A 12,933-nucleotide genomic window follows, 5' to 3' on the forward strand; every position below is an offset into this window, starting at 1 on the left:
TGAGTTTGGCATGGTTTGAGCTATAATGACGCTCCAGATTGGCTTTTTAAAATTTTTGCTAATGCATCACCACAAACTAGGCACAAAGGTTTGCCTTTGACCTCAACAAAAAAAAATAATCATTTGACCTTTTTGTGGAAAGATCAACACTCTGCATCAACTTTTCTTTGTAGTCACCATTTGTAGGATGTTACACCACCTAAGTTTTAATAACTATCCAGTGTGTGTGTTGCCAATGACACAATTCTTTTGCTTTGATCGCTGTTCTAATCCTGCATCTTGGATTTGGGACATATCCAACGTTCGTATCTTTGACTCTTGAGGTCTTTTCTGTGTAGTGTAATTTCCTTAATCTTCATCTGAGATTCAGTTTTTGTAAGAATTATTGATCATGGACGTGTAGATAAAGGTTGGATTGGAGCTATCGTCTGTGTTGACAAAGAAGTCAACAACATTGTCACCAGTCATTAGAGGCAAGGTCATCAACGTCGGGAGGAATCATCTCATCGCATCGCATCGCATCAGCCCTGGGTCGCCGTAGTTTCGCCACAGTGTGTTAACACTTTCACAACGTGTACACTCCCAGCCTGCCTGCCTGGCTGTCCTTAGAGTAGTCACCGAAATACAGACCGAAGGGCCGTGGGCAACATACGTGTCTGTCCCGTCATGTACTCGGATGTGTCCTGTCCATCCCGCAATGGATGTTCCTTTCTTGTTCCTCAAAAGTTACATTATTATTATGATTCACTTCATATAAATTTATGTTGCTATCCTAAAAGCTCTAGATTTATTGAATTTTGAGTCCCGCCTGTGGTTGGCTTGGCAGGGCCAGACCAAATGATTTCGCAAGCCTTATATGGCCCACAGGCTGGACATTCCCCACCCTGCTCTACACTCTCCCTCCTGCCTCCACCCTGCAAGCCGCAAGAGGACTCAAGGAATACTCAAAGCCCTAAGGCAGAGTTTAGTAAATTACATCTGGCCTGTGCCTGTCATTGTAAGAACAGTTTATTGAGACAGAGCCAGGCCCGTTCATTCAGATGTTGTCTATGGAGCTTCCAGGCTACGATGATAGAACCGATTCGTGCAGTAGAGACTGTATGGCCTTCAAGCTGGAGATATTGACTCTGGCCCTTTGCAGAAGTTTGCCAGCCCTGCCCTGAGAGCTGGAGCCATAGATGGAAGCAGCTGTGTCCCAGACTTCTGCATGCTGAGCACCTGCATCTATGGGTGTACAAGCAAGAGAAAACCTTCTCCTGTGTAAGCCGCTGACACTGGGAGGTTGTGTGTCACCGTAGTTGGTCCACCCTTACACCTGCACCCCACAAAGTGCTTGTTTCCTGTAGAAGCTTCCAGAGGTGTCCTTGGGCCAGGCATCCCCTGGCCGCTAGCCTTGGCAAGGTGAGGAGCTTGGCTCTCCAGCCACCTTGGCTGGCTTGGTGATCTGCCTGTCTGGGAATGTGAATCTGTACCCAAAGTGCAACAGCCAATCTCTATGGGGAAAACGTGCACGCAAACCCGTGACCACCTCACGCAGAGCAGGGCCAACATCCACGTGTGATGTCCCGTCTGTAGGTACCTACTCTGGGCAACGACATAGTTCCTTTTAATGATGATCCAGAACTATTGTTCAGTCCTATAACCATGTCTAAAAGTCATCAGCAGTGCCCTGGTCAGTTTGGCTCAGCGGTTGGAGCGTTGGCCTGCGGAACAGAGAGTCCCGGGTTCGGTTCCTGCTAAGGTCACATACCAAAAAAATAAAATAAAAGTCATCAGCATCTACCCCCAGCCCATCTCTACCTTTGGTGCAGGGCCTGGCATGTAGTAGGTGGGCAGCAAATGCAAGTGCCCCTTCCTCCCCCTCATCTTGCCAAATGCCCCTGTGTGCCAGGCACCATGTCAGTCCCAGGGACAAAATGGTGAGCAGGGAGGCTGACACAGTCTCGTCCACAAGGAAGTGGGGCCGGCCTGCCCATCAAACTACTTATATGCAACCAATACTCACATTTACTTAATTCCTATGTCTGAGCTAAAAAGACTGGGGTCTTTAGAAAGTAAATGAACCAACCCCAGGCTCACCCTGGAGAGTGCTAGGATAGGCCAGCAAGATCAATCCAGGGAGTAGAGGGGACGCTGGGCACGGAGGAGGCTGTGGAAAGGGCTGGGAGGTCAAGGATGTTTTTTTCCAAATGTATTCTTCATCCATTCACCAACAAGTCTTGATCGTGCTAGACACGTGGTTCAGCAGGAACAAAACAGACAAGGAATAAAGGAGGGTAGGGGTGTGATCGCCAGAGTGATGGGTTGCAATTGGATAAAGGTGACCTGGGAGGCCTTTCTAAGTTACGACATTTGAGTCAATTCTGGAAAGGTGAAGGGGCGAGGCATGTGCATCTCTGGGGTAAATGCTTTGGGCAAGAAGGAACAGCAGGTGCAAAGGTCATGAGGTAGGAATGTGTTCGGTCCTTCAAAGGATGGCATGAGGTACACCGCATCTGGAGTAGAGGAACTGATGGAGTGCAGGAGGAGGTGAGGTCAGAGCCCAACAGGGGCAGAGGGCAGGGCTCCCAAACGTGGTACTGGGCATGCAGCCTGTGTGGAGTCTGCTTGTGTTCACATCCTGGCTGTGTGATGCTCCCTGAAGTGCCTGGTCCTTCCTCAAGGGGCAGAGCCTATCAGTCCTTCCCAGCTCCATGTGGGACAGACCACTGACCACTGCCAACACCATTCTCACCTACGTCCTTTTAGTAATAGACCCCACTCAAATGGTAGCCACTGCTGCAGCTGGGTGTGGTGTGTGACTAAGTGTGTACTGATGGACATGTGAGCAGAGAGATGTAGGGAACCTCTGGGTCATGTGCTGAGGATGGTGGACAGTCATCCAAGGATTGATCACCTCTGGACTATTGTGAAGAATAAATTCTCATGAAAGCCAGAGTATGTGGCTTTGTCACAGCATCTTAGCGTGCACCCAATGTCTTGTTTTTAATTGATTTTTAGAGAGAGAGGAGGGGAGAGGGAGAGAGGGAGAGAAACATCGATGTGAGAACAAAACATTGATCGGCTGCCTCCTGCATGCACCCCAACCCAGGATGGAACCTGCAATCCAGGCATGTGCCCTGACTGGGAATCAGATTGGTGACATTTTGTTGCACAGGATTATGTCCAGCCAACCCACACTGGCCAGGGCTTTTTTTTTTTTTCATTTTTATTTTGGAGACACACCAATTTGTTGTTCCACTTATTTATGCATCCATTGGTTGATTCTTGCATGTGCCCTGACCAGGGATTGAAACCACAACCTTGGTGTATGGGGACAATGCTCTAACCAACTGAGCTACCCAGCCAGGGTGTACCCAATGTTTTCAAAACCATTTCACCACTGAACCATGGAGCAGAGTGACAATTTACAGAACAGACCCTCTTTCTCTAGATGCTCACCAAGTGTTCTCTAGGTCTTACTGACTTCAAGGCAGAGAAGAAAGGGCTGCAATAAAAGGGAAATTTTCCAAACATCTTCTAAAAACCGTATTTTAGAACAGGGTTACTATTTTCTCCCTCTAACTCCCTCCTGTAAAGAGGAGATCCTATAAATCATTACTTGTCTGTTCAATGCTTGCCTGCCAGGCACCTTCTGTGTGGGAGACCCCACAGGAGGGAAGGACACAGACAGACAATGGGTCTGCCTCTGGTTGTTGAGGCAGGACTGATGACCATCACTGACTGAGGGCTGTCAAGAGCCAGGAGCAGTGCTCACCCCGGTACCAACTCATCTGTCCATAACGCTGCGGGCTAGCTACGCATTTGTGACCCACTCTCATTAGCTAGATGAGAAAACCGAGGCTTGGATAGATGGAGGGGCCCGTGGGGCTCCTAGGTCCCCAGTTCTGCTCAGCAGTGAAGACCACACACAGTTCAGGGACCACAGGCTTGAGAGGGGGCTCAGAGCTGCAGGGAACGGAACCGGCGGTGATGACGAAGGCGTCCTAGAGGAAGCAGCCCTTGAGGTGTGTCCAGCCGATTACATCTCCTGGTTTAAATAAGAAGTGTTGGTAAAACTTCACCCAGAGGGGACTGGGCCAAGACATTAACAAACTCTCCATTTCAAAAGCAGTGTTTATCATCACTCTGCAGTAATAAATAAGCTGAGTCAAGGGAACTGAGCGAATATTCTATAATGAGGACAGTCTTAGGAGGGAAGAATTGGACGGGCAGATTTATGCAATGTGGGGACAAATAGTACTTACTTGGCAGAACACAGCAGAGTTTATGTCATTTTGAAAAACTTGTTTACCCAGTGATTATATGATTAATGAACATCAAAAGGTTCATTGCATAAAACTGCAGTTTGCATGGCTGTTCTATTTCTTGATTTGGTTGTAGTCACCAATGCAGCACCAAAAGTAAATCAACTTACATTATCTCCTGAGGAAAATTATGTGTAAGAAATGAGCTAATAGGCTTGGGTGTTTTAAAAATCCTCTCCATCCCTGAAAAAAATAGCCACAAAAAAAAAATCACTTCAAAGTTGGCCTTAGAAGTTGCTTAAAAAGAAACCACCACCTAACAGTAAATAACTAGGTGTTTTCTCACACACACAAAATCAGTGCTTCCCTGGCTTCTGAGACCCTCCCTCCTGGTTCCGACTTCCCTCCCCGAGGCCCTCGGGCCTTGAGCAGGCACCTTTCTGAACACAGGCTTGCACCTCCTGCCCCTCTCCTGCCCTCCCTCCAGCCACTTTTGCACCCTCTGCACCTCCCATCTCCGGGGGCCCTTAGGAAAAGGGCAGAGGTGAGGATGTCAAAGCCAGGAGGGAACTTTAGGAACCACATCATCATGTTCTCATTTGATAAAAGAGGCTGAGAGTAGTCCAAGGTCACAGAAGCAGATGCAGCAGCAGCAGCCAAGCAGTGACTGGCACTGAAGGGCTGGGACGGAGCGGACGCCCGCCCGGGAACCGCAGCCCCGCCTGACCCCACGCGCTCCTCTGGAAGTTACCCAACTTCACCTGAGTTTCCTCGCCTGTGAATGCGGCTATGGCGCAGCGTCGGTGGGAGGCCTAGCTTCCCAGAACTGCCATCCAAGGTACCAAAAAGTGGGTGCTGTCAGACGACAGACATTTATTCTCACAGCTCTGGAGGCCACAAGTCTGAAGCCAAGGTGCGGGCGGGCTGGTTGCTTCCGAGACCGGAAAGCCATCCCATGCTGAGGTCCCAGCTCCGTGTGTCTCCGGGCAGTCCTTGGCTTTGGCAGCATCACCGCCATCCCTGCCTCCCTCTTAACATGGCTATCCGTGTGTCTGCGTGTCTTCTTCCAGCGGTCCCCGCCGTTGGATTCAGGGCCCACTCTAATCCAGTATGGCCCCATCTTAACTGATTACATCTGTAAAACCCTTACTTCTAAGTAAGGTCACTTTTACAGGTTTTAAGTAAACGTGAATTTTGGGGCACACTATTCACCCCAGTACACCTGCAGAAGTGCAGAGGACCTCGAGGGCAGGCACTGGGGCTGCGGTCTGCCAGGGCCCCACCTCCTGGCCTGACCGGAGGCCGCAATGCCCACAGCACCCTGGCACCCTCCACGTGGATGCTCACGCCCACGGAGCTCGCTCAGCCGGAGGCAGCACCCAAGAGCAGGCACCTCTCTTCTCGACCACTTGTCCCAGGTTGAGCCCTGGGAAAGGAAGGGAGGCTGGAGCCTCCATCACACCTGAAGAGGGCATGTTCCCACACCCGCTGCCCAGTCCGGACCCAACATGACAGCCTCGCCTCTCCCGGAACACCGGGCTGGCAGGCAGGGAGGAGCCATGGCTGCAGCAGCCCAGTGCTTCAGTGAGGGAGGATCCAGCCGGGAGCCGGGAGCTGGGAGCCAGCCACAGCATAGGCTTCTCTCTTCACAAACAAAAGGACGCCAGGCTACCCCTCCCCGCAAACTGCCAACAACACGTGGAAGGACCAGAAACAGCTTCTTTATTCAAGCCCAAATCTGCAGCAGCCCCGCCACTCCACCAGGTCAGGCAGGCCCCCCCTCCAACCCCACTTCTCCCCATGCCCCCACCATTCTCCCCCAGCCATCCCTCCCCCTCCCCCAGAAACAGCACTCCTCCAGCGGGGGCCAGCTCAGCTCAGGGACCTCAGCACGGGAAGTCTGTTTCAGTTTCTGAACTTGCCCACCAATGGCTTCGAGGGCCAAGCCCCCAGGCCCTGCTGTTCCAGGAGGAGAGAGAGCTGCTGGCGAGCCTCCTGGTAGGGCCCAGCCTGGGGGGGAGAGGAGAGGAGAGGGGTGAAGAGAGTGCTTGCTGGGGCGCAGGAGCAAGAGGGCAGGAGGGGCGGAAGGAGCTGACCTTGGCCTCTTCGTAGGTCTTCAGGGCCAGGAGGTGGGACCTCCCGAGAGCCTGGGCAGCCTGGTGGAAGGCCCGGAAAAAGGCTGCCTTGCAGAGGCGGGAGGGAGGCCCGCGGACAGCACTGGAGGCGGAGGGGAAAGGGCAGGAAGGTCAGAGGAGGGAAAGGAGGACCGAACCTGCAGGTCTGCACTGCGCCCCTCACGCCATCGCCTTTCAGGCCACGACAATCTCAGGAGGTGTCATGGGGCAGGGGACAGAAACGCCGGTATGGTCACACTGCTGTAAGACGGTTAACTGGATGCATGCTCTGATCCCCCCACAGGCAGATGGGGATCCCTCACCACCAGGCCTCTTCATCCCACCCACAGGCCCTTCTCACTCGGCTTTCACACGCCCGGTGGTCACATCCACCACCTCGACATCAGGGTCCCCCAGGCTCCAGTTGAGGCTCAGGTCATGGCAGGTGTTGGAGGTGGGGTTCAAAGGAGCCACAGGGGGGCCCGAAAACAGATGTAATGTGGTGCGGGTGTAGGGAGGTGGCAGGCATGACCCCAAGACCCTATCTAGGTTGGGCCGGGTGTGGATGGCACTGCTCAGAGTAGGGGGGTCGTGGCAGGGGTCGGCTGTGGAAGCAGAAGGCACAAGACAAGGTCTGAGTCACCACCCTCTTTCACAGACCACCCAGAGCCCACCTTCCACCCTCACGCCCCTCGGTCCTCACCCAGGACAAGGCTGGTGGCATAGAGGGGAGGCAAGAAGTGGGCCAACAGGGCGCCACCAAGCCCCAGCACAGTCCAGCGCGACAGCTTGTCGCTGGCTGAGAGGCAGCCCACGTGGGTTTCCCGGATGGTGGGGGACATGTAGCACACAGGCTTCAGCTCCCCTCGGATGTGGGCCTGCAGGCGGAAGGGGGCGCTATGCAGGAGGCTGCTCTCGGAGGACCACCGTGGCGGGAGGCTGCAGAGGCGGGGGCAGGGGGAAACAGGACATTGGACATCAGAGCCAGGGCAGCTCTTCTGACCCCACCTAACACTGCCCTTCCCAATGCATCACACCAAGGGACCCCGCTGGGGCTCCCCACATACTAGATGTCATGAGCAGCTCCCTTGGGGGTGTTGCTGATGTAGAAGTGTATGAAGATCTGGGGCTTGAGGGCAAAGGGGAACCCGGACCCAGGCTGGGGGGTCAGCACAGACTGCTCCCTGCCCTTGGGGCCACCCTGTGTCGCCAGCAAGAGCTGCCGGTACAAGAACCTGGGAGAGATAGGGAAAGCAGCAGCTGGGAGATGCCTCCTCCAGACCAGGGCTGCCACGGCGTGCCCACCGGCCCACCCTTCACCTCAGCAGGGCCCGGCGGGCGACGACCAGACCGTGGCAGTCATGGAGCTGCCGGCCTGAGAATTCCAGCCAGCCAGCACAGCTGCTGTTGCCTGTGCCCAGTGCCACCAGCTCGTAGATCTCCTTGGTATGGCTCCTGGCACCCGGGACCTCTGCAAGGGGAGAAAGCAGGGACAGCCTGGCCTAAGGCAAGGGACCCGTGTGGGCCTTCTGAGGTTGGGGAGTGGCAGGGCAACCCCTACCTCTCTCCAGGATGACGGCAGCCACAGTCCCCTTACAGGCCCGGTACGGCGAGGTCTCATTCACCAGGCGGTCAAAGCCAGCGCTAACCACCGCTGCACAGCGCTGCTCATGGGTCAGGATGTTCTCTGCACATGAGGCAGAGGGCAGAGGTGGGGGCACCACAGGCCATGCCCCTCCCCTTGCCACAGGAGTTAGGTCAACAGGGGCCTACCTACCTACACTCAGATCACTGGCTGGAGGCCTGCTGGGGTTCTTTGGGGACTCTAGAAGAGAGACAAGGGAGGGGTCACTATGGGTGCTGGGGTCTGCCCTCCTGTCCTATGTCCTTCAGGAAGCCATGAGGTTCCATTATTGGGTGGGGTCATCTTCTAGAAACCAGTTCCTGGAGGCCCCTCTAGCAGCCCCTGCCCCCAGGATGGGCAGGCTTCAAAGGACATCAGGATAAACATCAGTTCACATCGCCCTCCCCAGCTCCCTCCAGGCCTGGTCCTAATGCCCAGATGGTCTCTGCAGCAACTCACCCTGCCCACACATGCGCACAGGGTTTCAGCCCCTCACCCCTAGCTGGGGCTCAGTCGCCTGGGTTACCTGACCCTTCACCTGGGCTCTCCAGCTGACTCTGGATGTAGCTGAGGGCAGAAAGGGCTGCCTGCTGCTTGGCCTCCTTCTTGCTGTTGGCAATGCCGGCAGGGCAGGCCACCCCATCCAGCTCCGCGTACACAGAGAAGGGGAAGCAGGGGCCTGGGGAAGAGGGGGTTGTGAAGTGGGGCCCTGCACCTCATGTCCCTCGTGGGCCCTGTCTAGGAGGGCCACATCAGCTCTCAGCTGTGCTTCCTCCCAACGGGACACCCAGGGCGGCCGGAATGAGGAGACAGGCTTCCGACTCCGGCGCCAGGCACGGCACATGCCTTGGTGTGCGGGACCATTGCACTCGGAGAACCCCCACAGACCGCTCTGAAACAGGTCTGTAAGACCCCGTTTTACAAGAGACACACAGAGGGCAGGCAGTGTGCCCAGGCAGTGCCAGGACCCAAATCCAGGGCCGTGCTGTTGTCAGGATGATGGCCCTGAGCACAGGGCACCCGCTGCCTTTCCGCAGACACACGGCTTTATTTCTCATCTACGTTTGAAAGTCTCAACTGCCAAACACTATCATTGTATGTGTTACTTATGACACAAGAGACATGAAAGTCCTAGAACTGGGATCACTTGGTCAAAGGGCATAAACTTATTTCGGTTCATGGTAGTTGCTGGTACTTGCTGCTAAACTGTTTCCCAAAAGGACTGCTATTTCAGAGGAGAACCCCCATCTCAGCACTGCTCACCAGCGCTCGGATTCATCTACTTTAACAGGGCACCAAGCCCAGGCCAGTTTGGCTCAGCGGTTGAGTGTCAGCCTACGGACCAGAGAATCCTGGGTTCGGTTTCCGCTAGGGGCACGTACCACAAAAAATAAATGAATGAATGAATGAATAAATAAATAAATAAATGGACACCAAGAATGCAACTGGTAGATGCAGAAGGAAGGCTGGTGTCAGAAACCAACACACAGCAGCCAGTATAGTAGTAACCAACTCTGGGGACAATCGTAAAAAAAATGGGGTGATGATGTTATGGGGAACAGGAGAGTCACACCATTTCCAGATGCTATGCACCCCCATGACTGCTTAAGCACAAAGGGGAAAGTGGAGACACCTGCGGGACGCTGCCCTCGTCTGGCCCTCCCAGCTAACACTGTAGGACTGGTGGGATGTACGGCCCACGTGCGTGCACTGCCCACATCCATAGCTTGAGAAAACAGACAAACCCCAGCATTAGGACATTCTACAAAACAACTGGCCCTGACTCCCCCAAGACATCAGCTTCCTGAAGAGAAAGACAGACTGAGGAACTGCTTCAGATAAAAGGAGATTAAAGAGGTGTGACAGTAAATATGATAGTTCATGCTGATTGGGGCGGCCTGGGGGAGCCATTATTGGGACAACTGGCAAAATTTAAATGTGAATGGTAACCAGGTAATGGTATTATAGCAATGTTAAATTTCTAGAATGATCATTGAACTATAAAGATGATATAGCTATAAAGCTGATATCTTTGTTCTCAGAAAATACACCTTCAGATTGTATAAGGGGTAAATTAACCTTCAGATTGTTCAGAAAATAATCAGTGTGGATATTTATCTATAGATAAATACACAAAAAGGAGAGAGAGATACATACACAAGCAAGGATGGCAAATGTTAACTGGAGAATCTGGGTGAAGAGTTCATGGGAGTTCCTGTATACTCTTCTTTGCAATTTTGTCAAAATAGAAAATAAAAATAAATGACTGAAGTCCTGGCCGGTTTGGCTCAGAGGTTAGAGCGTTGGCCTGCAGTCCAGAGAGACCCGGGTTCGGTTTCTGCTAAGGACATGTACCTCCGTTGCAGTTTGTCCCTGGCCCTGGTTGGGTTGTGCAGGAGGCAGCCACTCGATGTGTCCCTTTCACATCGATGTTTTTTTCTCTCTCTCTTCCTCTCTCCCTCCCACTCTATCTGAACAAAAAATGGAAAAATGTCCTCAGGTGAGAATAAAAATAAATAAATGACTGAAAACCGTGCCTACACATGTAAATGGTGGACGGGGTACCTAACACAGAAAGGAGGAGCAATATAATCCTGTGGTTCAGCGCAGGCTCTGAAAAAAGACTTCCTGGGTTCACACTGCCCCATGCAGCTACCTCTCTGGCCTGTCTCCCCAGCTGTAGAATGGTGGTAACAGTACTGTACCTCCCTTAAACAAGAGCTGTGAGGACTCAATGAGTTAAGGTGCCTGAAGCCCTTCAGACAGTGCCTGGCTCATCATCCAGAACTCATGAATGTTAGCTATTATCATCCGTATTGAGTCTGTTCTCTTATTTTCTGTATTCTTGATGCTCTGGCATTTGGACCCTTGATCCTGCAGCGATACCCCTTCTAGGGCTACCAATACTAGCGACAGCAAATGATATCACTTGCAAGCACACCTTTGATATAGAAATCAACCAATCTAGGCCTCACACACCAACCATCAAACTCTCGCTCAAGCCAATATTCCTCATACTCTAAATCACCCCAGGGCCAGATACTAGACAACCAGGGATCACCCTTAGAACTCCTAAACTTACTCAATGTGCTGCCTCCTTACTCAATCCTAAGCTTACTTGGCATACCTACATTGCCTTGACCTTTCCTTCCTGAGAAAACCCCAATAAAGGCTCTGGGCCCTGCTCTTCCTCTCCCTCTTCTGCCTCCTGACCCACCCTGACCCCTTCCCACATAACCCTGTGTGGTGAGTTGTGCCTCACACTTCTAGGGACCTGTGAATATTTACTTCTTCTTTCATGACAATCATTTCCATGTCACCTGATTAAAACAAATCCCAGATCCATTTTTAATACATTATCTCTTTCTGAGCTGTTCATTCTGGGATCCCTTAGTTTTACAAAAGTTCCCAACAGCTTGAGGAATGACCCTTTTGCTATCTCCTTAGAAAGCAAGAATGCACTGGCTTAACGTTGGTAATCTGAACTTGGGACCCGGTGTATTGTTCTGCTTCTGTTTGATTCAGGAGTAGGGGGCTGCACTGAGGAAGGGAAAGGGACACAGTACTGATTCTCTCTCTGTGCAGTGTTCCCGTTACCAAACTGTTTGATAATGTCTTTAAGTCAGGGGCTGGCCCTAACTCAGGTATCCCCAGTGCTGGAATGGCAACTGTAACTGCATGTAATTGGCCTTCAAAAAAAGCATGCTCAAAGACTAGGTTACTGAGGCATGTCCTTTAACCTCCATAAGCTTCAGATGGGGAGAACGTTCACCCTGCCCTGACCTGGGTGTACTAGGACACCTGTGTGGCTGGTGTCCTAGTAAACGCTGCTCACAGTGGCAGTGGGTGGGGTGCGTCTGCCCCAGGTCCCTGGCTCAGGCCCAGCTCAAGGTCCCCCCTGATTCATCTGGAGTTAGCCTGGGACACGCCACCCTCCCAGGCCACTGGGCCTCACCTGCTGTCTGGTCCTCTCGGAAGATCAGGGAGACTCCCACACTGGCCGCGTACTGAGTGAGCAAGGCCACGGCCTGGCCAGGCGGCAGATCTTTGAGCTGCAGGCCTAGCTGTCTGGCCACCTTCGGTAAGTCCCCAGCGAGCCCTGCAGGTGGGACAGAGACCCTCGGGGAACTTCCCAACTGTCCCCCCAAGTCTTCCGGTGCCTGAGCTGTCCCCGGCACTCCGACTCCGGCCCCCACCAAGGGCGCACCGTCCCCCTCCGCGGGGGCCAGGGCCTGCCCACCCCCCTCATTGTCCTCCATGCCGGGGGCAGGCAGAGGCTCCCAGGGGTCTTGGCCCCGGCTGGCAGAAGGACGCCTGGGGCTCATCTGCAGCGAAGCTGCCAGGCGGGGCTTCCTGCGGCCACCGTCATCTGTGCCTGGTGCCGTGCTGGCCGCTGAAGCCATGGCCGGACGTGAGGACAGTGGGGACAGTGGGCCGATTTTGCCGCTCGTGCCTTTTTACACGAGCAGCCAGCTCCCACGTGGGGAGCACGTGGTGCGGCGTACGGGCGTAGCGAGCCCTGCTGCTGGCCAATGAGAGCCCGCCGAGCTGGGGAGGACGTGCTTCCCCACCCAAGGGAAGGCCAGTCTCCGGGAGGGTCGTAGCCTGGATAGAGTCGTCATCTGGCCAACATTTCACTTCCGGGGCAGGGGTTGTGGGGGAGAGTATGAGTGCATTCTGCCCTGGGGTGGTCCTGGGGAACCGAAGACAGGGAAGGAGGCCTGGGGGCCCTGAGTTCAGCGTCCCATCTGGCTCCTGCGCAAAAATGCCCGGAAACCAAAGCCATCCCAGCCCCGAGTCACCTAGCTGAGCCTGGAGGTCCTTTTCAAATAAATGAAGCAATCCTAGAGCATCTTTAGGATCTACATTTTAAAACTGTAAACTGTACGCCTTTCTGAAGCCAACTGGAAGTGCCCTCCAGCCAAAATTAAACATTTGATACTCTGCC

At 53.4% G+C, this 12,933-nt stretch overlaps 1 protein-coding gene across 1 annotated transcript; it reads right to left on the reverse strand.

Moving 5' to 3' along the window:
• Positions 1-6,152: 6,152 nt before the first annotated feature.
• ADAD2 (adenosine deaminase domain containing 2) lies at positions 6,153-12,388 on the reverse strand. The gene is made up of 10 exons (XM_036276026.1): positions 11,941-12,388; positions 8,524-8,664; positions 8,139-8,186; positions 7,923-8,048; positions 7,682-7,832; positions 7,429-7,596; positions 7,065-7,300; positions 6,723-6,966; positions 6,344-6,464; positions 6,153-6,257 (listed from the first exon to the last, which is right to left on the reverse strand). Exons 1-10 carry the CDS (start codon positions 12,386-12,388, stop codon positions 6,153-6,155), a joined length of 1,788 nt encoding a protein of 595 aa, XP_036131919.1.
• Positions 12,389-12,933: the final 545 nt, after the last annotated feature.

The sequence above is a fragment of the Molossus molossus genome, unplaced genomic scaffold, assembly GCF_014108415.1.
Source record: "Molossus molossus isolate mMolMol1 unplaced genomic scaffold, mMolMol1.p scaffold_m16_p_21, whole genome shotgun sequence".
Lineage (NCBI taxonomy): Eukaryota > Metazoa > Chordata > Mammalia > Chiroptera > Molossidae > Molossus > Molossus molossus.

What these genes read in the sequence shown, in the direction of transcription:
- ADAD2 (XM_036276026.1), bottom strand. Translation starts at nt 12,388, where the DNA reads ATGGCTTCAGCGGCCAGCACGGCACCAGGCACAGATGACGGTGGCCGC. An exon ending in GAGTCAGCTGGAGAGCCCAG is followed by an intron (nt 8,187 to 8,523) that starts GTGAAGGGTCAG and finishes TCTCTCTTCTAG; the next exon opens with AGTCCCCAAAGAACCCCAGC. An exon ending in TGCCACCAGCCTTGTCCTGG is followed by an intron (nt 6,967 to 7,064) that starts GTGAGGACCGAG and finishes CTGCTTCCACAG; the next exon opens with CCGACCCCTGCCACGACCCC.